General features: G+C 40.6%; 1 protein-coding gene across 3 annotated transcripts in view; it reads left to right on the forward strand.

Moving 5' to 3' along the window:
- PPP4R3A (protein phosphatase 4 regulatory subunit 3A) overlaps positions 1 to 27,423 on the forward strand; it is a 97,569-nt gene that overhangs the window by 59,971 nt on the left and 10,175 nt on the right. For all 3 annotated transcript variants that reach the window (XM_025190962.3, XM_006135507.5, XM_025190961.3), the window contains 8 exons: positions 9,908 to 9,985; positions 10,067 to 10,183; positions 10,763 to 10,879; positions 13,382 to 13,513; positions 15,270 to 15,372; positions 16,308 to 16,466; positions 19,150 to 19,319; positions 23,829 to 23,971. In XM_025190962.3, coding sequence (XP_025046747.1) covers positions 9,908 to 9,985; positions 10,067 to 10,183; positions 10,763 to 10,879; positions 13,382 to 13,513; positions 15,270 to 15,372; positions 16,308 to 16,466; positions 19,150 to 19,319; positions 23,829 to 23,971 — 1,019 coding nt within the window. The remainder of the gene's footprint in view (positions 1 to 9,907; positions 9,986 to 10,066; positions 10,184 to 10,762; positions 10,880 to 13,381; positions 13,514 to 15,269; positions 15,373 to 16,307; positions 16,467 to 19,149; positions 19,320 to 23,828; positions 23,972 to 27,423) is intronic.

A 27,423-nucleotide genomic window follows, 5' to 3' on the forward strand; every position in this document is an offset into this window, starting at 1 on the left:
AGGACCTAAGCATAAGGATGAGGGGGAAGGGGATTGGGTTAGAGCAGAGAGAGGAGGGGCATTGGGTTGGGGGGGTGTGCATGGCGTGCCGGCGACTCAGCGCCTGGAGGGAGACGCATCTGTAGCGGCAGCGGTGGCTCCAGTATACAAGAAGTAAGTTAGAGCCGGGGGGGGAATTGGGTTGGGGCGGGGGAGGTCCCTGGTTCTAGTCTGGGGAAGGGGATTGAGGGGGGGTGCACGATGTCCCAGCCAGCCCCTCTCAAGGCCAGCCGCTCAGTACATGCACCACAGCACCTAGAGAAAGTTGTGTGTGGTTGTAGCGGTGGTGGCTCCACCTCCAGGACGTTAGAATTAGGTTGGGGGGAGAGACGAGGGGGTTCTGGGGTGGAGGGGGCGTGTGCCTGGCTCTGAGGAAGCAGAGGGAGAATTGGGTTAGAGCAGGGGGGTGCCTGGCTCGGGGGATTGGGTTAGAGCGAGGGGGGAGGGGAAGAGCAGCCAGAGCGCTTCCTGAGACCCGGGATCCCCAGGTAATGGCCCCCAGCTGTCTCTGTCCCCCTTTCCCTCCCCTGATGAGTACCCTGCCCCTGTCCCCACCAGCACAGCTGGGGCCACATTAGTGAGGCTTGGGGGGGTTTGGAGCTACTGACTTTTCTGTGGGTCAGTGACCCCTGACTCAAAATAGGTTCCCCACCCCTCTCATAAATAAAGACAAGGCTGGAACATTTTGTGTTTGACATAATATTTTATTTAAAAATGAAACCTGGTCAGCAAACCCCCAATTGAGTCCAAACCCCCATCTGGCTGCAGCATCATAACACTCATGCACCCCCCCAACCCCAAACCTGAGCCTATCATACCCTGGAACCCACTGTCCTGAGCCTCTCACATCCCTAAACTCCTGCACCCCAATCTTCTGTCACAACATTCCTGCACCATCCACATACTGCAAATCTGTGTTCTGAGCCCATCATACTCTCAGCCTGCCTGCCCTGAGCACCTCATGCACCCCAGCCCAAACTCTTGCACCCTCACAGCCACAAGCCTGCAGCTTGCTCAGCACCCCAACCCTCCACCTGACCCCAAAGCTCTCCAGCCTGGAGCTCCCTCCCTGAGCCAGCATCCTCTTCTCTACTTCCTCCTGCATCCAAATTCCCTCCCAGAGCTTGCACACCTCACCCCTTCCCAGTGCTTTTTTTGTGATGGTATGCCCTGGGATGGTGTACCGTGGTATACCAGCACCTATTTTCTCCTGGCACGGTTATGGGGTGTGTTTTTTCCCTCAACAACTCCCCCCTCTTCCCCCCCCCTCCAACTTCCATCTGTATGTGGCTCTTTGCACTCTATCCACCACTATTTTGTCTTTGTCTCTAACGGGTTGGCCACCCCTGTTCTAAATCTTTGATGAAGGTGTTGAACAAGAGCTGGTCTCAAAACTGATACCTGTGGAACCCCGCTCCTGCCCTTCCAGCATGTTCAAGCATAACTGTGAATCATTGTTAACTACTCTCTGGGAATGGTTATCCAACCAGTTATGCATCCATCTTTATAGTAGCCCCATCTAAGTTGTATTTCCCTAATTTATTAAAGAGAAAGTCATGCAAGACTGTATCAAATGTTTTACTAAAGTTTAGATATACCACATCAACTGCTTCCCCCTAATCTACAAGGCTTGTTATCCTATGAAAGAAAGCTATCCAGTTTGTTCTTTTACTTATTACCCTATTATTTAAGTGATTGCAAATTGATTCTTTAATTGTTTGCTCCATTATCTTTCCTTTTAAAGAAATTAAAATGACTGGTCTGTAATTCTATATGATATCCTTATTTTCCCTTTTGTAGATGGGCACTATATTTGCACCTTTCTAGTCTTCTGGAATTTCTCCCATCTTCCATGACTTTTCAAAGATACCTTCTCAGTCAGCTCCTTGAGTATTCTAGGATGCATTTCATCAGGCCCTACCTAGTGACCTTGAAGACATCTAACTTTTCTGAGTGATTTTTTTTTTTTTAACTTGTTGTTTTCCTATTTTAACTTCTGAACCTACCTCCTTTTTTCCATCCTACGCTATTGTAGACTCCAAACACCATCAGCCGCCTTGGTGAAAACTGAAACAAAGAAGTCGTTAATCACCTTTGCCATTTCCATATTTTCTGTTGTTTTTCCCCTTTCATTGAGCAGTGGGCTTAACTTGTCCTTGGTCTTCGTCTTGCTCCTAGTAGTTTTGTAGAATATTTTCTTGTTACTTTTTATGTCTCTAGCTAGCTTGAGCTTGTTTTGTGTATTGCCCTTTCTAATTTTACTCCCACATTCTTTTAATATTTGTTTTAATTTGACAGTTTTCACTTTTTGTGGGACTCCTTTTTGGTTTTTATATCAGTCATGATCTCTTGGTTAAACCAAGATGGTTTCTTGCCATGCTTCCTGTGTTTTCTACACAGTGCAATAGTTTGCACTTGTGCCCTTAATAACGTCTTTTTGAAATCTGCCAACTGTCTTCAATTTGTTTTTCCTCTTAGGCTTGCTAATAATGGGATCTTAATTACCCACTCCCTGAGTTTGCTGAAGTCTGCCTTGAAATCCATTGTCTTTATTTTGTTCTTCCTCCTTCCATTCCTTAATCATGAACTCTTATCATTTCATGATCACTTTCACCCAAGCTAGCTCTTCCACTTTCCATTTTATATGAATTATTTTGCTAATGTTAATGAAACACACAGCAAAAGAAGTCAGATCTGCATATGCGTGTGCATTACTATTATTAACTTTGTGTAGAAGTGTGGATACAAAATTTATATCTTCATCTGCTAAAAGGATCTGCAGACATCCACATCCACGGATATAAAGAGAATGCCCATTTGGAGTGTTCTAGATACAGAAGTTGTATTTGTTTCCACAAAAATGACCCATGAATATCCACAGACGTTGATACCACAGATATATGCAGATTTGCAGGGCTCTAACTATGTGATGAAAAGTACCGTGGGCTAAGGTGAGGACTTTCCAAAAGTCCTTAGTTCAGTCTCTGCACAGACTTTGTAAGATGCCAAAAGGTTAAGAAAAGCTATTGTGATCTTCCAGGAGCTTAATTTATATGCATAACTTTCAGCATAGTCCCACTGAGTGCTATAATTGTACGACTGTAATGTTTCTTAGTGTAATTTATAATGCACTCTTAGGCTTTTCCAAAGATGGGATAAAAAGTTCTTCAGAACTTAGTTTGCATAAATGTGCAACGGAACATGGATATCCCATGATATGAAAATATTTAGCCTAGTAACACTGAACATTAATGAAAGTGGTGTGATTATTATTTTTTTTTAAACCCTATGACCAGTGTTCCCCCTCATTTTTTCCCACCCCTGAATGGAATTAATTTTGTTATGTGCACCAGTATGGTGGTTGTGTGTGATGCATTATTTCCATATCGGTGCACATAAGAAAATGTGTATTGTGGAGGTGGGCATAGGTTTGGGGGACAGTGTATTGTGGAGGTGGGCATAGGTTTGGGGGACAGAAGTGTGAGGGCTGTTTGAGTGCAGACCCTGGAGAGGGGTTGGGGAAGAGGAGCTCAGGAATGGGACAGAGTTAGGGTGCAAGGGTTCTGGGGGGTACGGGCTGTCAGGTAGGACTAGGAGTGAGGGGTTCAGCGCTGACATAAGAACAGCCATACTGGGTCAGACCAAAGGTCCATGTAGCCCATTATACTGTCTTCCAACAGTGGCCAATGCCAGATGTCCCAGAGGGAGTGAAGAGAACAGGTAATCATCAAGTGATCCCTCTCCTGTTCTCCATTTTCAGCCTCTTACAAACAGGCCAGGAACACGACCCCTACCAATTTTGTCTAATAGCCATTGATGGACCTAACTTCCATGAATGTATTTTGAACCTTGTAAAAGTCCTGGACTTCACAACATCCCCTGGCAAGGAGTTCCACAGGTTGACTGTACGCTGAGTGAAGAAAAACTTTTTTGCTTGTTTTAAACCTGCTACCTGTTAATTTAATTTGGTGACCCCTACTTCTAATGTTATGGGAAGTCAATAACTTTGCCTTACTCACTTTCTCCATACCTATAATGATTTTATAGATTTTTATCATATCCCCCCTTAGTCTCCTCTTTTCTAAGCTGAAAAGTCCCAGTCTTTTAAATCTCTCTTCATATGGGACCTGTTCCAAACCCCTAATCATTTTTGTTGTGTGGGCTCGGGGGGGGGGGGCAGAGAATAGGGTAAGGGGGGACTTGGGGCCAGCCTGCCGTAGGGGGACTTGAAGGTTGAGTAGTTCCAGCTGCAGCAAATGGGGTTTGGGTGGGGGGAAGGGAAATCTGGCCTGCCATAGTAGGTGGGGGTTCGGGCTGCCCTTGCCACTCTGTCAGCGCCATCTGCTTTGGAGGGAGGTCCAGGACTGGGTCACAGCAGGGAAGGGAGATCTTCAGGGCTGGGCTGTTCCTGATGTGACAGGTAGGAGTCTGAGCTGGGCCACGTCCATACCTTCAAACTGGAGGAGACACCTGGTTCAGTTCCTCTGCCACCAGCCTGGAAGCTATGCTGTAGCACGGGAGTGTGAGTGGCTTGACTGCAACTGAGCAGTGCTAGTTAGGCAGCTGCACAGCTTTCAGAGAACTTTGTCTATGATTTATATAGCTTCTAAGATAAATCATAGTAGGTCTTCTCAGTGCACACCTTACTAAGGAACAGACTTCACAAAGAATGCACGTCAGCTCTTTTCTGTCTTGAAAAAGACAAAGAATTTTTGTCTATTAAAATTGTACAACTGTAGCACTCAGCTTTGTCTTTTTTTTACTTTTAACCTGCAGTATTAATTATGCTCCTTTGTACTGTACATTTTTATTGATTCTGATCAGAGTCCAAGATTCAGTCTCTTAAAACACAGTATTACACAATTTATTCCACATCTGTTGATAAATGTGTAGACTCATTTATATTTAGAATATTTTTGTCATTCATTCCATTGACTTCATGTTTCAGTATATTCTTTTATTCAGCTTTTATTATAGATCAGTTTTTTATAAAGTTAATTTATACATATTTTTGTGAGCAATGCATACATTTGTTCTTTTCAGCCAGCAACACAGCCTTTGTAAGGTTCATTGAATGGGCTGAGCTGTAACAACCAAACAAATTTAGACAGTCAGAGGTGGCCTATATTTTTCAGCAAATTCTACTTTTATAGTAATACCAACTTATTGTGCAAATGTCAAATACAGGTGGCCTCGTAGCCAGCCAGGCTAGCAAGTGCTGAAGCAGCCCCAGGGCCAGCTGTACTAGCTGCTACTCCGGGAACCCAAGTAGGAGACACTGGGGAACCACCCAAGCAGTGACCAAGGCTTCCAGAGCAGCTGCTAATCCAGCAGTGCTGGTCCCCTCATTCTTCCCTTTCCCTCTCACCATGCAAGAGCACCTTGCCAGATAGTCATCTATGTTTTTAGTATATCATGGATAGGTCACAGGCCATGAATTTTTTGCTTCTTGCACGTAACATGTTCATGACTTCTACTAAAAATACTTATCTATGCACCAGGATGCAGAGGAAAGCACTCTCCTCCCCCTAGTCCATGAGGGGGGTGCGAGGCAACCCAGCCTCTCCCCCCCCCCCCTCCTCCCATATCAAGTTTTGCTGCCCTGTTCAGTTTGTTTTTTTGGTTTTGGCTTTTGGCTCAACAAGTTTTGCTGCGATTTGGGGGTTTTTCAAAAATCAAAAAGGGGGGCTGTGATGCCAAAAAGTTTGGGAACCGTTCTGACACAGGGGAAGATACTTTCCTAACACTTATTGTGGTGTCAAGTTTAACTGAGTCTCTCTCATATAAGCATTGGTCAAGTGTCTGAGAGGTTCTCTATACCAGTGTTTCTCAACCTTTTTTTTTATATATATAAAGTACCCCCTTTAAAAAAAAAATACCTCCAGTACCTACTGTTTTCAGACACACCATTTTTTTCTACCATTGCAACACGTTTGTTTAAACAACTTAATCATGGGCGGGCGGGTGGTGAAATTTTGGGGTGTAAAAAGTACAAAAATAATAAAACTCTGTAAAACTTAAAACAAAAATTCAGTTCTCCAAATTTCAGTTGTGTATATATACCCCCCAGACTTCTCAAGTACCCCTAAGAGTACTCGTAACACTGGTTGAGAAACACTGCTCTATACCACCTCAGAGCACTGGTGAACTGTGTCAGTGTTCAGTTACCATCATGCTAGGAAGAAATATTATATTGTAATACATACACAAAGGATTATAGAGTTATAGTTGTATATGCAACTTTTAGCATTTAGGCTAACATTTTCAAAAATGCCTCTGAATTAGCCTCACATTTTATTGTAAGAGTATTTAGGAGCCTAAACCTTGTTATCTTTCAATGAAAATGATGGTTAGGCTTTTAAATCACTTACACACTACTGAATGTTTTACTCTTCCTGAATTTTGAGTGCTTCTTAACCCAGAAGTTTATTTTCTGTTAGCTTAGCTTTTTTATGGAATTGTATCTGGTTCTCTGTGACTGGGAAGATTAATGTACTGCACTTCCTGTACCCTGGTCTAGTGAATCTTTAGCTAAGAATTAATATATCTCAACTCATGGTGAATCACACCAGCCATGGCATTGACAGTATAGTTAAATGCTGAAGTTCCCAGTTTTTTATGATATTTCTAAAATCCTTCTGCAATTTACACTTGCTTCCGGGAATGAAATTACAGAGGCAGATATATATACAAACACACTAGTATTTTAAAATAAGGGAGTTACATCAAGTGTAGGACCAGTGTTAAGGACAATTCAGTCAAGGTGGACGCGGCTCATTCCCACCAGCTAATTGGGAGGTGTGAATACCAAGAGAGGGAAAATTGCCTTTAGTTAGATAATCATGCTAAATCCTTACTCAGTCATAATTTGATCATGTTATATTTGCAAATGAATTGTAGCTCTGTTGTTTTTCTTTGTAGTCTGGTTTTGAGGGGGGGTTGTAGGAGGATGGCTACTTTTAAATCCATTACTGAGCCTCTAGAGAGGTTGAAGTGTTCTGCTGATTTTTGCATGAGCATAGCTAATCTTATTGGTTTCAGTGGCAATAGATGGACCAGATTACATTTCTCTTCCACTTTGAGTTGGTATTATTAATAATGTACTGTTAAATTTGTCACCCATATTTACTTAGTTTTTTTTCTTAGTTTGTGATTCAAGCAAGGTAACTTGGGTTTCTTTGTTTTTGTTGCTAATTAAATCTTTATATATTTAAAGTATTTCTATTGAGTTACGCAGGCTCAAATAAGAGGATGTAAGCTTCTTTACAATCTGTATTCCATTTATGATAGATTGTATCTCCTTGTTCGGCATTCTCAGGACCTGACCAATCACTGACCAGGGAATCTGCTGGATTAGGGAGGTTAGTTCTGCTGCTGCAGGCTGCAGGGCTCTGTTCCAGTGGGAACAGTGGGGGAGGCTCAGCAGAAGAGGCAAGGTGGCTGGTAGAGCCCCACTGCTGATCTACACTCCTGGCCCCCAGCCATGGGGCTCTGCAGTCATCCAGCATCTTCCCCTGGGCGGCCCCCATCCCAGTTTGTCCCCCTCCCTTCTTTAGTTTGAGAACTGCAATTGAGCTATTTGTGGCACTCAGGGAGGGTAGGAGAAGAGTAGCTGAGCACAGGACCTGACTTTTCCCCGCGAGTGCTCTAGTCTGGAAGCACCCTACAGGGATGCTGAAATATAGATGTTGCCGGACTACAGAAGTCAAGACTATAGAAGTCAAATCTGTATAATTTCTGTAATTACTTCATGATAGACTAAAGATTAGAACAGAACATTTTAAAATTCAAATGGTAGACAAGTGCCAGATAACCACACTTGTGTTCTTTCATAAAACACTTCTGGCTTATTCATCCTAAAGTAAACTGAATTGTAGACCCCATATTGACTTTCGAGAGTGACCTCCGTTAGTCTGAAATGCCAACTCCAAGTTACTAGTAAGTTTGTCTTGTCAGCTATAACTTAATTTGGAGGCTCGCCAAGCTTGAACTAGGGCTTCTTTGCCTCCCTCTTGTGAGTAGGTAACTAGCAAGATCTGAGCCAAAGTAGTACAAGATTGGTGAAAGCGCATGTATATAGGACACCTCCAAAGAGTGGGGTTTCAGTCATTGTTTTTTTGTGTTGGGTTTCTTGGCCACCTATTGTATTAATAATACCTGAAGTTTGTTGACTTAGCATTGAATAGATTTTTCAAAAACTGCTTATGTGTCATGTAGGCAGCTTTGCCAGGCAAATGCTATCAGTTGCTGTATGAGGATGGGGGATTGTTTTAAGAGTTTTTAGCTTTTAGAATTACACTTGGTTCGTGTTTGGAATGATTAACTGATGTTATGCTGTTGTCACTCTGGTGTGTCTGCTGATGCTTATAGCTTTGCTAAGCTTCAACAGCATAAACGTTAATCTTGACTGCTGCCAGTAAGACTCCTATGAGCAACAGTGGAACTGATAAGAATCTAACCATTTTCATTTGGTTTTCAGTGTTCACCCCTTTTCCAATATCTTAGTGTTACAATCTTCATTTCCTCTCCTATCTTTTTTTTAACCTGGTTGGGTGTTGTTAAGGATTTTGGTAAAATTTGCAGCTCCTGCTTATGAATAGATGGTATGAGTATGCAAGAGCAGTTGATTAAAAAATTACCCTAATGTGACATTGAGACAGTCATACAGACTGATAGGGGAGAGAATATATAATATATGTGATCACCAGACAATATAATGTAGGAAAATATGAGGATGTAGAAACAAGGAAAAGAGGAGATTGACAGATAGCAGTATACAATACATCACAATTGGAAAGAAAATTGCATATAATAAAACAAGTAAAGGGCACATAGATACATATATTAAGTAAAAAGTTGATTGATTGATGTCATAATTAAGTACCCTATGCAACTGTATTGTCCCTTTAAAATTACTGTTGGGAATTCTGCACCAAAAATTAAAAATTCTGTGCACAAATTCTGCATATTTTATTTGTCAAAATAATACAATATAACCACACTAGTTGCAATGATTTTGGTATTTTATTTCAAAATGTCAGCAAGTATGTCTATAATAATACAGACTAAATAGATTCTTTACTAGCCAAATTACTTGAAGTAATAATCCATTTAAAGTACAATACAGAAATATATTTTCGCTCCCCTCAGGAGCAGTGGAAAGACTTGGGGGAGAGGGAAGGAGCCTGGGAGACAACCTGAAGGATTGTTGGGTGTGGGTGAGAGAAGTATAGAACAGATGCTTTGGGGTGGGGGAGTTTTGGAGCCATCTCATGAAGATCCTGACTTGACCACTAGCCTCTCCCATTCAGTCAGTAATATCTCCCTTACCCTGTGTGTGTGTCCCTGTATCTCCCTCTTCCCAGCAATCTCTGTGTACCTGCAGCCCTGCTCCTCCCATTCATATCCTGGCTCAATGCTATCTCTCACCTTGGTTCCTGAGCCCTTGATTGAATTTGTGACTTCCCTCCTCCCCCTCCCCCCAGCAGCCCCATGTGTCCCACTCTCTCTGTTCTCCTCCTCTCTCCCCCCCTCCCAGTCCTCCCCCTCCCCTCCAAAAAAACCTCCATATCCCATACCTCTTAACCTGGCTCCATGTGCAGAATGCTGCTGACTGTGTCTGTGGATCAGCTGATACTGGCTGTTCTGGCATCATAGCAACCTCTGGTGGGCAAAAAGTAGAATTGCAGCACTTATGGCAGTTTTTTTTTCCCGTGGAGAAAAAAATCTGCATTGGACATAAATGCATGCACAATGGCTTATTATGCCCCCAACAAGTGTAAAATACAGAGGGCATGGCTTTAGGAATGTAATATTGCAGGGGTTTGTTTCAGTATTGGCAGATAAACACATGTATTATCTTTTGTAGGAAGATGAAAAATTTCTGACAGACTTGTTTGCACAATTAACAGATGAAGCCACAGATGAGGAGAAAAGACAAGAATTGGTAAGCATTTGTAAAATATTCATGAAATGACTGTCATGGTCTGAATTGCATTAATCACCAATATGTCTTTCTGTATTTCAGGTAAACTTTCTTAAAGAATTCTGTGCATTTTCTCAAACATTACAACCTCAAAACAGAGATGCTTTTTTCAAAACATTGTCTAATATGGGTATACTGCCAGCACTAGAAGTCATCCTAGTAAGTTAATTCAATACGCATTTTTCTGAAATGACTATAATGTAATGTAAATATTTGTAACACACCTTTTCATTTCTCATAAGGCAATCATTTAAAAAGCAGTTACAGTAACACTGCAGTAATTGAAATTGAGTCTACTTTAAAAAAAATTGTTTTTACGTCATAAAGTTTCTCTACGAGGAATGTCATGAAGTATTACATTATTCAGGTATTACATCTTTCAGTTCCTCTAGGAGTTTTAGTGAAATATCAGTTAGTTTCTAGTCTTTTATTCCTTTTTTCTAGTCTGTTTCTATGTTCAAACTACTAACAAAAACAGAGCTATTAACCAATACATCAGGGAAACTGAGAAACTGATTACACACACAGCTATCACTTAAACAAGAAAAAACGGGGCAGGATGGGAGAAGCTCTCATCTCTTCTTTAGGTATTAGTTGTAATGGCAATAGTAAATAACTCAGACATGCTTATGACTTCTGAAATTGCTTCTGCTCATTTAAAAAAATTAACGTCAGGCCTTTCAAGTACAAGGTTTTTACGTTCTTTAAAGTACTTAATAGTTTTATTTGATTTGCCAGGGTATGGATGATGCACAGGTGCGAAGTGCAGCTACTGATATATTCTCATACTTGGTTGAATACAATCCATCCATGGTACGAGAGTTTGTTATGCAGGAAGCTCAACAGAATGATGATGTAAGTAGAGGGTCATCTGAAGCTTTTTTTTTTTTTAGAAGGTTTATATTTACGAATCTGTTATTAGTGACTGAATCCTGTTTGTCAAATATGCATTTGAAATAGTTTTCTATAATGTTTCCTTTTAAGAAAAAAATATTATAGTTGGAAGGTCCTTGCTTGTACCCATCATGATAGTATTTAAAATAATATTAATCACAACACATATGTGGAAAAGTGACCATAACTCCTCATTTGCATCGTCTGAGACTCCAGTAAGGCTGTTAAGGGCTAGTCAACTATCCAATAAGCAAATGTTTATCGATTAGTCAGTTGACTAGTCGATTCCCCCCACCTCCTTGCTGCCTCTATCAAATGCCTGGCTCAAATGTGCTGACCCTAGGCTGAGTTTCCAGCTGACTCCAGGCTCCATGTGGCATTTCAAAGCAACAGGGTAGTAGGGAGCCCGGGATCAGTGGGAGACAGTGAGTCCCCCGCTAACCCTGGGCTCCATGAGAGCATTTCTGGTTTAAAATGTGCAGGAGTGGGGACTCTTTAACATTTCAAAGCTGGCCTGAGTGCAACCTGGAGTCAGCAAGACTTCCTGCTGGCCTGAGCTGCACATGGAGTTCTGCATTCCTCCTTTGAAATGGGCTCTTTTACATTTTAAGGAGGAATACGGAAGTGCCTGTTGACTAGTTGATGGAAATTCTATTGACTACTCAACTAGTAAATTAGCCACTAGTTAACATTCTTAGACCCCAGTCCTACTCCTTAACAGTGTAGTGGGGGGCTTGGGCACATACTTAAATACTTACAAGATTGTGTGGGATTTTCCTATTGCTAGATGGCTTATCAGAGTGTATCAACTGATGTGCAAATTGCAAGCTTTATTTTTACCTTTTTGCGCAACTATCACTACTTTTTATTTGGAAAACTAATAAATACATTAAATAAACTTTGTTTTTGTAATGTAGTTTGCAAAGTAGGTTCTGTAAAATGAGAATCAGAAATAAAGGGATGCAAGACGTCAATTTCTAGATGGTTAAATGCAAAACAGTTCAGTTTTGAATAGCATATAAATGAATTCTTCAGTAGTATCATAGAAATTTGCTTGTACAAGATAATAAAAACACTCTTTAAGACAGTGTACTAGTTAACTGTTGCTATAGTAGAACAATCCTGAAGTAAAGAGAAAAGCTGGAAACTGAAAGCCATAGAAAAATTTAATTTGGGGGGGGAGGGGGGAAGAGAACCAGTGGCTGTTGTTAATTTTGAATGTAATAAAATTGGCATGTATTTTAGCTGCTTTATATGCCAGTTTCCTAAAATGTTTAATTAAAAATAATTTTAGTTATACTGTAATTTAAGATGATTCTGAGCATATCTCTGTTTAATTTCTGTATTAATGGTTTAAGGTCTTCATTAAATAGTGGAATAACTAACATATTTAGTTCATATTTAGTAGAAATATCCAGTATTCCAAGTTCCTTTTAAAAGTATTTTGTTTTTGTTTTGTTTTGTTTGTTTCCGGAAATAGCCCACTTTCATATTGTACAACTAATTTATTTCTGTATGGAAAATCTACAAATATGGAAGACAAGTTACAAATGAAAGCCCTGATCTTGTTAACATAAATAAGCTTAGTTTTACTTGTGAGTTAGTCCATTGTCTTCAGTTGACTACCCACATGTAAAAGTAAAGCATGTACGTAAGTGTGTGCAGAAGCAGGGCCTTAACTGGTTTCTGGTTGGTGGCTCTGTTCCTGCTAATTAGGCATTGAAGCACTAATGGGTTAAAATGTTTCCATTCATATACACTCTTAAACTTATATTCTGAAAAGGACAATCAAGTTAAAACTTGTAATTACAAAAAATAAATCCCTTTTGCACATCATAGTTTCAGCTTAAGGATTTTAACATGTACAGTTTCATCATTTATGGTACTTATATTTTGTATGTTTCTCAGTTTAGACAAGCTGTTTTTATCAAACTTTATCAGCAATTCTTAGTTGCTCTGAATTCTCAGGACTGAGTACTCTACATAATTATTAGGGATACAAATAGAGTAGGTTGGGGGAGACCAACCCGTAACAGACGAAGAGCCAAAATAGTGGTGGATACAGTGCAAAGAGCCAAGGGAAAGTTGTTGAGCAAAAAAACACAGCTGCTCTTTAGTTGAGGGGGAAAAAAAAGCGGCCATTTTGAACTCTGCGTGGAATGCTGCGGCTCTATCTGACAGAAACACGCCCCTTTCAGGGCTGCGGGCACAGGAACCACAATTTTTTCTTTGAAGAGCTGCATGCAGCTCGTGAGCTGCAGGTTGTCCACTCCTTGAGTAGATTTTCATGGGCATTTTTAAAAGTACATTTTAAGAATCTATTTCTGTTAGTCCTAAATTTTGTCCTAAAATCCTTTATTTTACAAAACCTTAATTTTGAGCCAAATTTGACTCAATTTCTATTTTAATTTTAGTTTTTCTTGGTCATAACTAATCTGTTCATTTTTATATCTTTCCCGTTAGGATATTTTACTCATTAACCTCATCATAGAACATATGATTTGTGATACAGATCCTGAACTTGGGGGGGCAGTTCAACTCATGGGTCTGCTTCGTACTTTAGTTGATCCAGAAAACATGCTGGCCACTGCCAATGTAAGTGCATTCCTAAATTCGCATATGGTTAGGATTTTTTGTGTGTTGATGAGGGATATACAACTTAGATGGAGCTACTATAAGGTGGGTACATGAGTGGTTAGATAATTGTTATCAAAGGCTTTAAGACTGGTTAACTGGTTTTGATAAATGTTTACACCCCTAATTGGTAATGTATATTACTTTCATATTAAAATACTAGGGGGCTGTTGCCCTGGCTCTTCCTCCCACCCTCAGCCACCAGGGAGGGCTGGGTCATCCCAGGCACCTTCCCCTCCCCCCCCATCCCCAACTCTCCAGCCCATGCCCCCCTTCTCTCTCCTTCCCCCTCCCCTGCAAATAAGGATCCCTTCTTTCTCCTCTTCCCACTGGCAGCCAGATTCCTTCTCTCTCTGTTCAACCCTAATCCTTCCCCCTCCAGCTGCAGCATGTGCCAGGTCCCCTCTAACCCTGGTGGCTGGGGAGGCTCAGGGGTGCCTTTCTGCCCCACATGGGGCACAGGTAGTGCCATGTGCACATGGTGCTCTGGGGCACTGTAGCTTGCTGAGTTGCGGAAAGCAGCAGCGCAGGGGGTCTTTGTCCCAACCTCTACCCCGTGTGGTCCTGCCTGAGCCCCAGCCCTGCCTGCAGAGCCCAGGGCCACTGTCTACCCATCGTGAGCAGAAGAGAAGGAGCAGACAGGTTGGTAATGCAACTCCTGTGGGTGGCTTGGGGTTGCTCTGGCAGCCACAGTAAGGGCAGCCACTGGGGTGGGGATGAGTCTCCACGGGGGCAGCATACTCTGGGCAATCAGGCATTGTGCTCCGGCTCTCCAAGAGCCTGACAGCGGAGGCGACTCCAAGAGCCCACTGCTGGTTCATAAGCTCAGCTGGGAGCCCTGCTCCTAGTGCCTATTCCCAGGCTGCTGCCCCGAACACTGCACCCTCTCCCATGGCTGCGATGGGGTCTTCCGGCTACTGTGCCATGTTTCTTGGCATTGAAAGCACTGTGGAGTTGGGTGGAGGAAGGGGAGTACGGGCTTGGTTTAAAATAGCAGTTCCAAGTGGTGAGGGGAAGCCACGAGGTCGGACTTTACCTGGAACAGGGGGAGAGAGGGAGGAAGCAGATGGGATGCTGTCATCCCACAGTAAAAATGTTTTTTAATATACAGAGAGATTAATTACTAGCAGGTGAGGCCCGTCATTAACCAAACCAAGTCATTTGCATAGATTACACTTCTAGGAAAGTTTAAGAAATTAAATATATGTAATAGAAGGTTTTATGTATATGCTTGCAAAAGGGAAGTAAAAGAACAGTTGTAAATTTGTAGGATTTCAACTGCAAACTTTATTTATTTTATTGAATAATTACCATACGTAGTAAATTTGAATGAGAAATTCATAAAGCTTCTGTTACTTTTTCCCTAATTTTAATTATTTTGTGATTTGTAACAGTAAAAATTTTCTTTGTACTAAAATGACAGTTGAATAGATGACTTGATTTTAATTTTGTTAGCAAATACTTTTTATGAACTCTATTCATAATAGTCATGACTTTTTTTCCCAAGGAAAAACAAAAATAATTTAAACCTTTCACCCAGCATATTCCTGTGTAAAAAAGTAATGCATTTGACTAATTTAAGTGGCAGGATTGTTTATGCAAAATTTGGTATCTGTAGGTAATCGCAAAGTATGATTTTATTTTGCACAAATAAATCCACAAACAAACCAACAATTTTCAAAATATATAATGTAAATCTATGTATTTTATTCTTTAGAAAACCGAAAAGACAGAATTCCTGGGTTTCTTCTATAAACATTGTATGCATGTTCTCACAGCTCCTTTACTGGCCAATACAACAGAGGAGAAGCCTAGCAAAGGTGAGACTAATGTGCATGTTGGCAATCATGAACAAAGCTATTGAATTGTTATACATAGGCTAGAATAACTGTTTAAGGGTATCTGGAACTCTGCATGATCAGTATAGGAGTATTTTGAAAGATTGTCTGATTTGAATGAAAAAGATGACTGAGCCATTTCAAACCTGCTTCCAGACAATTTTGAAGTTACATTTTATTTTTATTTGGCTCTTGTATGTGCATTTATACTAGCCTATAACTCAACAGTGTTTCGAAAACCAATGATTTTTACATTTTTAGGCAAAGAAATCTGAGTTTAAATTTTTCCATTTCTCTCGTGTTGTTTACTATATTATAGTAGTTTTTCAGTAACTTCATCTTTGATGTAGTGCTAAGTTATAGTCTAAGAACCTTCTAATAAAAAAAAAAAAATCTTGTATAAGCCTTTTAGCAAATTACATTAGGCCAGGTCCACATTAGAAACTTTTGATGGTATAGTAATGTCAGTTAGGGATATGACTTTTTGGTACAACATTTCAATATAGTCAAAAGTCCTAGTATAGATGCAGTTAAATGGGAATAGCAGTGCTTTTACTTGTATAACTTATTTTACTCACTGTACTGGTATAAGTTGTACTGACAAAAACACCCTTTTGCTGGTATAAACAGTGTCTGTAGTATAGGAATGTTTGCCTGCATAGCAATTCTGGCAAAGCTTTTCAGGTGTAGACCTGGCTTTTGGTGAAAATACCAAATCACTGCAGGTATTCTATATTTGTTTGAAAAGGTCTAAGTGTAGCTTCCATTTATTTACCCATACTAGTTTCGGAGAGCAAAATAGCATTTAAACATCTAATTATTTGATTGCATCTTCAAGTTTAGATTCAGTTTCTGAAAAGTACACCTAAATATTTCTAACTTACGTTCTTGTTAACATTTTGGTTTTTTGTTTTTAGATGATTTTCAGACAGCCCAGCTCTTGGCATTAATACTGGAATTGCTAACATTCTGCGTAGAACATCATACATATCACATAAAGAACTACATTATTAACAAGGATATCTTACGGAGAGTACTAGTTCTTATGGCCTCAAAGCATGCTTTCTTGGCATTATGTAAGTTTGAATTTATAGAGAATAAATAATTAGCTGTATGAAGATTAGTATTCTTCATGCTTGTATTTTACTGAAAGAAAAACACATTGTCTCACAGAAGCAAGACCGTTACCAGTTCAGTATAAAAATACCACCTTTATGTCAATATTTCTCATAGCAATTTGTGGATGTTACTCTTGACTGACGAGACCAGATGAAATTGAAAGAGGTTGTATTAATTAAACTAAGTAGGGGAACACTCTGTGAATTTTTTTCTGAAAAACTATTTAAAATTTAAAGTAATTGTAATTGGATATCTAGATTTCTTTCTATATTGTAGAATTTTAAAATACTGAGGATCTTAGCTGTTTGTTTAAGTTTGCGTTCTGCACTTGAGCTAGCATTTAATATCTAGTAATAGTATAAGATTGAAGGTCAGCACTTTTAGGGCTCATTGATGAAGGTTATTTGTCTGCCCTAGAAGAGTGTAAATTATACTGTTTCACATTAACTGGTCTATTTTGACCATGTACTAAAATTTTGCTAGCGTGCATTAATGTAGCCCCATTTCAAGCAGTACTGTTAAAACTCATGACAGAACTATATCGCCATCAGGAAAAAATGTTCACATCATAAACAGGTTTGATGTTGGCTGGTTAGCATGTGACACTAGTGCACACTAGATTTAACACTCCTCTAGTGTGGACAAATGCACAATATATATAGACAAGCTCTTTGTTTTGTTAATGATAGTACTTCAGTTTGAAGAGAGTATTTCTGGTAGTATATGTTAATGAGTTTTGCACTAGCATTTAAAGAAAATTCAATACTAATGGTGGGAAGACTCTGAACAACAGTTCCAAAAGTTAAATGATTGAATAGTTGTTACTATCTTTGCAACAAGTTACTTGTGAATCAAGGGGGAGATTAGCATGGAAATAAATATCTTGGATTGAGGAGATCTTTTTGAGTGTTTCATTGAAAATAATTTTGGTGAAATCAAAGCCATTTCATAATGACATTTCACATATGCATAGTTGATCTGTTTTCATAGATTTTTTTTCCCCCCCTCCACTCAGAAGCGTGGAAAATCTCCATCCGTGAGCCATGCAGTTAGGTTGGTATAACTCCTGGCATGCACTAGAAATGTGAATGTGTAGCCGGGTACACACTTAACTGATGAGTCTGGGCTCATAGGTTGACCCTTACTGCCCCCCCCCCCCCCCCCGCCTCTGTAGAAGAGGTAGGAGACGGCTTTTAAATAGGCTTGCCATGCTTGTTGGCTCCCACAGAGCCATCCTTCCCCTCTTCCCCCAGTGCTGCTGCTGCGTCCCACACAGGCAACAGTGCAGGAGGAGGGGAACATGGGAGTTAGTGCCCACATACATGTTTATATTAAGGGGGTAACAGCTGAAAAGTTCAGCAGTTACACATTTACAAAAATAAAACTAATTTTAACATCCCTAGTGTACACAGCACTGTCAAGATAAAGATACTGCCTGTTGGGGAGGTGGAATGCCTGTACTGGCACAGGAGAAGCTCTCCTTTTGGCACAGTGTGGCTGCAGTGGTGTAGTGCTGTTAAGTATAGACTGACAAGCCCTCAGATATATGTAGTACGGTTGTCTGAGAGCTCAAATTCTGAGAGAGTGCTTGAGTTTGTCAGAAGAGAGAGCCTTGAAAGTGATGTAATTAAATCAGTTCTCTGCTGTGCCTGAGAGAAAATGCCATTTCACATTTTAAAATATAAAATGTTTACATTTAAAATTAAAAAAAAAAGATTCAAGACTTACTGGGGAAAAAAGAAATTATGAGCACAACTCTGATTGAAGGAAAATGTGTTTAGAATGTGATCAGGAAAGGGTAGATAGCACAGGGAATACTAGTTCATCTTTGACTTTTGGTCACAAGTTGAATAACTTCAGTAGTCTCTGTCTAAATTCCAGTGGGTGTCTAAATCTCAAAAGTATAACGCAGTAAGGTTGATAGTGTCTTCTCCAAGAGGGCTGGAACTAGATTTTCTGGTTTAATGACAAATGCTGGGAAGATTCAGCTAATCACCCAATATAATACCTGATTACAGTCTGTACTACTAATTTCTTCTTTTTCTTAATGGCTAAATTATCTCTTTTTTTTTTTAATCACATTATAAGCCTAATCATGATTACTGTCAAGTACTATATTTTGAAATGTTTTTTCCTTTAAACTTGTTTTGAAAATAAGAGTCTGTAGACTAGCAGTGTAATTATGACATAGCATTCTGTTTTGTTAAAGGATCTTTATGGAAAAGAGATGACGTGCACTTAGGATAACTACGGAAGATTTTTTTCCCCCAGTAATGTCATTACATTTCAATTCTCGTTTCAAGACACTAGAGATTTAACCCACAGAGTACTGGATATCTGAGTACATTATCTATTGCCAGCAATGTAAAGCTTGGATTGGGAGTTATCCTTCTTGAAGTCAGCTTGGCACAAACCTGATTTTTTTTTTTTTTTTTAAATGTAACATATGAAGAATTAACAATCTGGATTTTTAACAATCATTCCTCGGTTTTAACATGCATCTGATGAAGTGGGTCTTTGCCCATGAAAGCTTATGCTCCAATAAATCTGTTTGTCTATTAGGTGCCACAGGACTCCTTGTCACTTTTGCAGATTCATACTAACACAGCTACCTCTCTGATACTCATTCCTCTGTTTTAGGTGCCCTTCGTTTTAAGAGAAAGATAATTGGATTGAAGGATGAATTCTACAACCGCTACATAATGAAAAGCTTTTTGTTTGAACCTGTGGTCAAAGCATTTCTCAACAATGGATCCCGCTATAATCTGATGAACTCTGCTATAATAGAAATGTTTGAATTTATTAGGGTGGTGAGTACTATCACATCTCGAATGACCAATTTTAGTTTTTATAGTAGATCATGTATACTTGGAGTTAAATAGACTTTAAATTTATGATACAGTTATGGATGCCCAGTTAATTCTGATGGAACCATCATGGGACCCCTGGAAATCCATAATTTAAATAAAGTGTTGTATGTACTGCTGTTTGAAAATACTTCCTTTGTTTCCAGAGCTATGTTTAGTGAACGTACAATGTTGAAGTTGCCCTGCATTGTGCCCAAACTTGAAAAGAGTTGTATAAACTAACTCTAGATGGAATTTTTTTCTGGAACATATAATATCTGAAATATAGATGTAATTTAAAATTAGATACGTGAACACAATAATTGTATACTCGGGGGGTGTCTGTAATAATTCTACGGAATATGGAAAGAAGTGTTAATCTACTGGATGATGTAAGATTTCTTCATGGAGCTATAAGGAATTAGTCAAATCTCTCCAGAGAACTGTTTTCTCCCCCATCTGCCAATTTACCCAGACTCTGGCAAGATGCTGTCTCACCTTAAGATCCATAAGGTGGCAGGTGGCTTGATATCGTTGGGTTGGGATGGTGGTCAGGGGCACATTCATAATTTCCCCCACTAGTCTCTGGAAATTACTTGGGAAATGTAACAGATCCTGGAGCTTTATGAATTTTCTGTGATAAGGATCCTCCCACTTGCATGGGCCCCCAGGGTAGGGATGTAATAGTGTAGTTGATTAACTGATAAACCGATAACCAAAAGCTTATTGGTTAATGCTATAGACTACGCTCATTCCTGCCAGTAACTTTTTTAGCAGGCTGACCAGCAGCCTGGCTTAGTCCCAGCTTGCCCTAGGTCCAGGATCTGCCCCCACTGTGGCTCTGCATTTAAAATGTATTTAGGAGCCAGGTGGGTAGTCAGACTGGCTCAGTTGCAGCTCGTGCTGTGTCCAACCTCAGACCCGATCCCCTTTCCCCCGAACAGGGGCTGCTGCCACCCCTGTGCTGCTGCCTCTGTATCAGAGGCAGCAGTGTGGGGTGGCAGGAAGCCGGTCTCCCCTCGTGGAACAGCTACTGTATCAGAGGCAGCAGCGTGGAGTGGCAGGGTGCTCCTCTGGAGTGGGGCTGGATTGCACTGGATGCTAGCCCCATCCCTAAGGACTATAGAATCAGTGAGTAAACAATAATTCATGAGGTTAATCTACTATTCAATTAACTGGTATTTAACATCCCGATCCCTGGCCTTGACTACCCTGGGATAATCATTGTTGATAGGACAGACTCAGTGGATTGAAATTTCTGGAAGTGAAAGAGAGATTTGTGTTTGAAGCTGCAGAGTCAGAGGGCCCTGATTTCCTACTGGTCCATAAAGTGCTGTGGGATTGGGAGCTAGCTGCACAGCTCATTCTGTGGAGAAATAAACCACTCTTTCCTCTTTTCTTCCCTCTCATATAAAGATATAATTATTTGTTTTTGTCTCTTTGTTTAGTAGTGGGTTTTTTCTCTTCCCCCCCTCTCCAGAGTTAAAGGTATTCACCACCTTGTTTTGTTACAACAGATACAAGAAGACTGACTGACTTGCAAAATTTGCATAAATTGCCTTAGAGGCTTTAATATTTAGAGTTGCTTTCATAGTTTTATACTTACTTTGTATACGGTTTTTTACCTTGTTTTAAGTTTTGAAGACTACGATACAAAACTGTTACTGTTCTCTTATTATCAGATTATTAATGAGAAGTTAAGTACCATGTTTCAGCTACACTGGTATTTACAGTATTTGTTTTTAATGAATAAATTACAATGATATTACTCTGAAGGTACTTCATGACTATTGTATCCCTCCATATCTTTGCCATATACTACTGTATGTTTTATTGTAACAAATAAATTTGGTGGTGATGGGGGACTTGAACTATACAGACATATGTTGGGAAACTATCACAGCAGAGCACAGATTATTCAATAAATTCTGGACTACATTGGAGATTTTATTTCAGACGATTGAGAGCTACTGGGGGGAAGCTGTTCTAGATTTGATTTTAACAAATAGGGAGGAACTAGTTGAAAATTTGAAAATGTAAGGCAGCTTGGGTGAAAGTGATCATAGAATCAAGAACTCTGATTTCAAGGAACGGTGGAAGGAAGAACAGCAAAATAGAGACAATGGATTTCAGGAGGCAAATTTTAGTAAACTGAGAGGAGATCTGATAGGTAAGATCCCATGGGAAGGATAACAACTTTTGATCCCATGGGAAGGAAGACCAAAAGGAAAAAGGAAGAGAGTTGGCAGTTTTTCAAAGGGACATTATTAAGGGCCTAAAAGCAAACGATTCTGCTGCATAGGAAAGATAGAAAGTATGGCAAGAGACCACCTTGGCTTAACCAGTAGATCTTACATGATCTGTTAATCTAAAAGAAGTATTGTAAAAAGTGGAAACTAGGTCAAATTACAAAGGATGAATATAAGCAAATAATGCTAATATGCAGGGGCAAGATTAAAAAGGCAAAGACACAAAACAAGCTCAATCTAGTTAGAGACACAGAAGGTAACAAGAAGATATTCTACAAACATATTAAAGCAAGAGGAAGACCAAGAACAGGGAAATACAACCCTGATGGGGCTACTATAAGGTAGGGATGCAAGTGACTAGTCAAATGGGAGTGCTGGGAGGACCAGTAAAGAGGGAGAAACACTGACAGGAAACTTGGAAATGGCAGATGTGCTTAATGACTTCTTTGTTTTGGTTTTCATCAAGAAGACTGATGGTGACCGGATGCCTAATATAGTGAATGTTAGCAGAAATGGGGTAGGTTTAGAAGTTAAAATTAAAAAAATAGAACAGGTAAAAAATTACTAACAAAAGTTGGATGTCTTCAAGTCACCAGAGCCTGATTAAATGCATCCTAGAATACTCAAGGAGGTATCTGAACCTTTAGCGATCATCTTTGAAAAGTCACGGGAGAGATTCCAGAAGACAGGAAAAGGACAAACATAGTGTCCATCTATAAAAAGGGAAATGAGAACAACCCAGGAAACTACAGACCAGTCAGTTTAATATCTGTGCTAGGAAAGATAATGGAGCAAGTAATGAAGGAATTCATCTGCAAACATCTGGAAGATAATAAGGAGATAGGTAATGGCCAGTATGGATTTGTCAAGAACAAATGTCAAACCAATCTAATAACTTTCTTTGATAGGATAACAACTTTTGTGGATAAAGGAGAAGCAGTGGATATTGTATGCCTAGACTTCAGTAAAACATTTCATACGGTCTCGCATGACCTTCTTATCAATAAATTAGGGAAATACAACCCTGATGGGCTACTAATAAGGTAGGGATGCAAGTGACTAATCGACTAGTCAACTGGGGGTGCTGGGAGGAGCCGGCTTAAAAGCCAGTTCCCCCCAGCTCTAGCTCTGTGGGAGGAGATGGGTGAAGCGGCGGCCAACTTTGAAATGTACAAGAGTCCCCAGTGGGGACTTTCTGTAGCGGTCTGTTTTGGGACCAGTTCTGTTCAATATCTTCATCAACGATTTAGATGTTAGCGTGAAGAGTATGCTTATTTAGTTGGCAGATATACCAAGCTGGAAGAGGTGACAAGTGCTTAGGAAGATAGGGTCATAATTCAGAATGATCTGGAGAAATAGTCTGAGGTAAATAGGATGAAGTTCAATAAGGACAAATGCAAAGTATTTTAAGGAACAATGAGTTTCATGCACAGAATGGAAAGCAACTGTCTAGAAGGGGAGTACTGCAGAAAGGCTCTAGGGATCAGAATGGACTATAAAAGTTAAACATGAGTCAACAGTGTGACATTTGTCGAAAAATAAGATTCTGGGATGCATTACAGGAGTGTTGTGAGCAAGACACAAGAAGTCATTCTTCTGCTCTACTCCATTATGATTAGGCCACAGTTGGAGTATTGTGTCCAGTTCTGGGCACCACATTTCAAGAAAGGTGTAGATAAATTGGAGAAGGTCCAGAGAAGAGCAACAAAAATGATATAGGTCTAGAAAACATGAGATATGAAGGAAGATTGAAAAGAATTTGGCTCATTTAGTTTGGAAAAGAGAAGACTGAAAGGGGACATGATAGCTGTTTTCAAATATCTAAAAGGATGTAATGAGGAAGAAAAATTCTCCTTGGCCTTTGAGGAAGAAAAATTATTCTTGGCCTTTGAGGATTAGACAATAAGCAATGGGCTTAAATTGCAGCAACGAAGGCTTAGGTTGGACATAAGGAAAAACTTCCTAACTGTCAAGGCGGTTAAACACTGGAATAAATTGCCTAGGAAAGTTGTGGAATCTCCATCACTGGAGATATTTAAGAGCAGGTTGGATAGATATCTATCAGGGATGATCTAGAGAGTGCTTGGTCCTGCTGTGAGGGCAGGGGACTGGACTTGATGACCTCTTGAGGTCCCTTCCAGTTCTAGTATTCTATGATTCTATGAAAATAAATTTGTCGTCTTGAATTAAAGTCATGTTGTTTTTTATTGTACTTTTCCTATAGGAAGATATAAAATCATTAACAGCTCATGTAATAGAGAATTACTGGAAAGCACTGGAAGATGTAGATTATGTGCAAACATTTAAAGGATTGAAACTACGATTTGAACAACAAAGGGAAAGACAAGATAATCCCAAACTTGACAGGTAAATGTCTATGTAAATCTATTCATTAATACTTTGGTGCTAAATTGTCTTTTAGGATACAGTCATGTGTATTTCTGTTCCCCATCAGGAGCCATTAATAATTCAGATCCTTCGCTGTTTGCAGCTCAGGTCTTGCTGAACAGATGTGGTTGACAGTGTGATTTCCAGATCTGTGTTGCTCAAACACCTAGCCAGGGTTCAACAGATATGTCTTAAGTCTGCATCTAAATTTAAGTGTGTGGAAGAGTATAATAAATGCAGAGGATTTCTCTATTCTAACTTAAATTATCCTAACTGGAGCTAAAAATATTTGAAGCTCATTCTCTAAAAAATAAGATTCTCAAAAGTATTTTAAAGATTATTTTATTCTGGATTATCACTGACTTTTTTTTCTTAAATCATATATATAAACCATTTTTGGTTCAGTAACACCCTTTTAGATATTTGAAAACAGCTATCATGTCAGCAAAGAATCAGGATTACAGCATATCTGTTTTAAAATGACAGATTTTTTTAATAGAACTATCATGATTTTTATTGCTTATACAATAAAAACACTGTACAATACACAGTTTTTATTGCTTGTACATTAATGCTTATATTTCAGATTGAGAGTCTGAGTTATTACTTATACATTGCGTTAAATATTATTAATCTGAATTGTTAGTATCCAATGCCTAGTAAATTGGCATTTCAGTATATGAAAATGCAAACTCTAGAGCTTTTATATTAGCACTAAAAGACTTACCCATTGCTGCCCAGGTCCTTCAGGGAAGGAGACTAGCAGAGTGGGGGGTAGGGATGCAGAAGTCAGGGCAGGGCCTGGGGATGGAGGGTTGTAGGATTCAGGGTGAGGGGTTGAGGGACTCAGGGCAGAAGGCGAGGCATGTGAAGGGACTTAAGTGGCGGGGGGGGGCTTTTCTCTCTGCCTCCACTTCCTGGCCAGCCAGGGTCCTTTCTCTTGCTTCTCTGATCCTAACTTTGACTAAGGTCAGGGTTTGGTTGTGCCAGGAAAAATAGGAAGTCCTTCGCATAAGTGCGGGATGGGGGGGGGGATGCATGCGTGCTTGCTTGCTTGTTGCCTGAAAGAAACAGTGTGCTGAGCTTGTGTCTGTTTGTCTGAACAGTTATTCCCAGTTTTAAAGGCACCACATAGTCTCTACTTAATTTATTGATTTAATCTGATTTAGAAATGCATTGCCCTTTGTTAAAAATATAAACAAAAATCTCTCTTTGCCCCTTTATGGAAATAGCCCAACACAGAAGAAATTTTTCTTTCCTATTCAGTTGGGAGAAAAACAGAACACTTAAGAGCTAGATTGTCCTTTACATTTAGCAAGTGATAGGGGATAGCGCACAGTTGTTCTGCCTGAGAGCAGCACAAGGAAAGAATTATGGCCCAGAGAGAAACAGTTGGCTCAACTTTTCTCCTCCTGTGTTTGTAGTGAATACGGAGGCAAGCTTCCCACTCGGAGGCAGCATGGGAGAGTGTCTTGCTCTCATTTACATTCCTTTATAGCCTCATAAGCCAAGCCCTAAATGAAGCATGCAAAAATTCCAAAGATTTGATTACCCAGTTTAGTACATGAAATACTTTGGTTGATAGAGAAGACCACAGTATTGCCCATTGGAAGTGTTCAAATCTAGTGAGTCAAGCCACCAAAGACATGAGCTAACTTCTGTAAGCTACACACCTGTGAGGTGTCTCAGCTATTTTCTGAGATCTGCTCTGTAGTTGAAAGCTCCTGTGCAGGCAGGGAGCTCAGCTGACCGGTGGGGCATCTTGCTAAGCAGCACCTAAACAGAGCTGTTCTGTGCTTGAAACTTGAGCAGCTCCCAGAGCAGGTAAAGAAAGGAGATGAGAGAATAAGTGGCTGGTAGGAGTGATGGGGGAGGAGGAGAAAGGGAAGGGAGTAATTGGCTGAGGAGGAGTCAGAGGGGAGGGGAGTTTGGAGAGTCCTGTCTGTACGAAGAGAGAGAAGCAGAAACTCAGAGCACTCAAGCCTCCTGGGAAGGGGGAGATATAAGGGGCTGACTCTGAGGTAGGTGGGGGAAAGAGGGAGGGGGGTGGGTGCTGGCATCTGTGCAGTGAGGTGGAGGAAGGAGTGTCCTTGATTGGCTTGCTGCAGTCCTCTGGCTGGCTGGGATGTAGGGGGGAGAGGGAGAACAGGCTGCATGGTATGTGTGCGGGCCAGGAGGATATTTGCATGATTACATTTCAAACAAAGTTTACATAGGTGTTAATGGCTTAAGACAAGATAGAAAAAAAAATTTAACAGAATTTTTTTGGAGTGTTGCAGACATCTAAAACTGATCTTCATGATTTTTTTTTTAAATCTTGTTAAATTACTATATGGTATATTTTGTTTCATTACGGCCAGATGTTTGCTATGTGATAGAGTTTCTGGTTCTTGTGAGTCAGAAATAGCAAGTACTAAGTGTGATGCTAGTTGTTTTCTAAGATGACACTTTATTTGCAAGCTCTTTGGAACATGCATCTGTCTACAAACTAAGGATGCTAACTAACAAGTGATTTACTAGTCAGGTATTCAATGGAATTTCCATCAACTAGTCGATAGGCACTTCCACATTCCTCCTTTGAAATGCACAAGAGCCAACATTGGGGCGTTTGTACATTTCAAAGGAGGAATGCGGAACTGCACATGCAGTTCAGGGCCAGCGGGAAGTCCCGCTGACTCCAGGCTCCACGAGGGCGCTTACCCTTTGAAATGCACAACAGCCCTTGCGGGCTCTTCCACATTTCAAAGCGGAAGCACCCACATGGAGCCCAGAGTCAGCAAGACTTCCCGCTGGCCCCAGGTTGCACGTGGCCTGTCAGCTTTGAAATGTACAAAAGTCCCCAGCGAAGGCTCTTGTGGGGAAGCGCCCTCATGGAGCCAAGGGTGAGTGAGGGACTCCCCTGCTGACCCTGGGCTCCATGATGCACTGCCACTTTGAAATGCCATGCGGAGCCCAGAGTTAGCTGAAGATTTCCCAGCTGACACTGGGCTGCACGCAGCATTTTCTGGAACCTGGGATCAGCTGGGGACTCCCCAGTTGACCTCAGACTCCACACAGCATTTCTGCAGAATGCGCGATCAGCTGAGGACTCCCCAGCTGACCCCGGGCTCTGTGCGCTTTGAAATGCCGTGCGGTGTCTGCCCCAGCTGAATCCGGATTCCACAGAAATGCCGCAGGAGTCCCTAGCTGGCACCGGGCTCCACGCAGCACTGCCACTTTGAAATGCGAGACTGCGCCATGGGGCAGTGCCACACAGATATGAGGATCAGCTGTGCAGTGCTGCCCCATTGAAATGCAGCCACAGCCTTTTGAAGCGGCCGCAATGCGTGGAGCCCAATATTCTTCCTGTCCCTCCCCCCCACCCTCTTTGCTGCCTTTATATGATTTGCATTTGCTTATTGGATAGTCGACTAATCCTCAACATCCTTACT

This window comes from Pelodiscus sinensis, chromosome 5, assembly GCF_052426305.1.
Source record: "Pelodiscus sinensis isolate ZL-2025 chromosome 5, ASM5242630v1, whole genome shotgun sequence".
In the NCBI taxonomy this organism is placed as follows: domain Eukaryota; kingdom Metazoa; phylum Chordata; order Testudines; family Trionychidae; genus Pelodiscus; species Pelodiscus sinensis.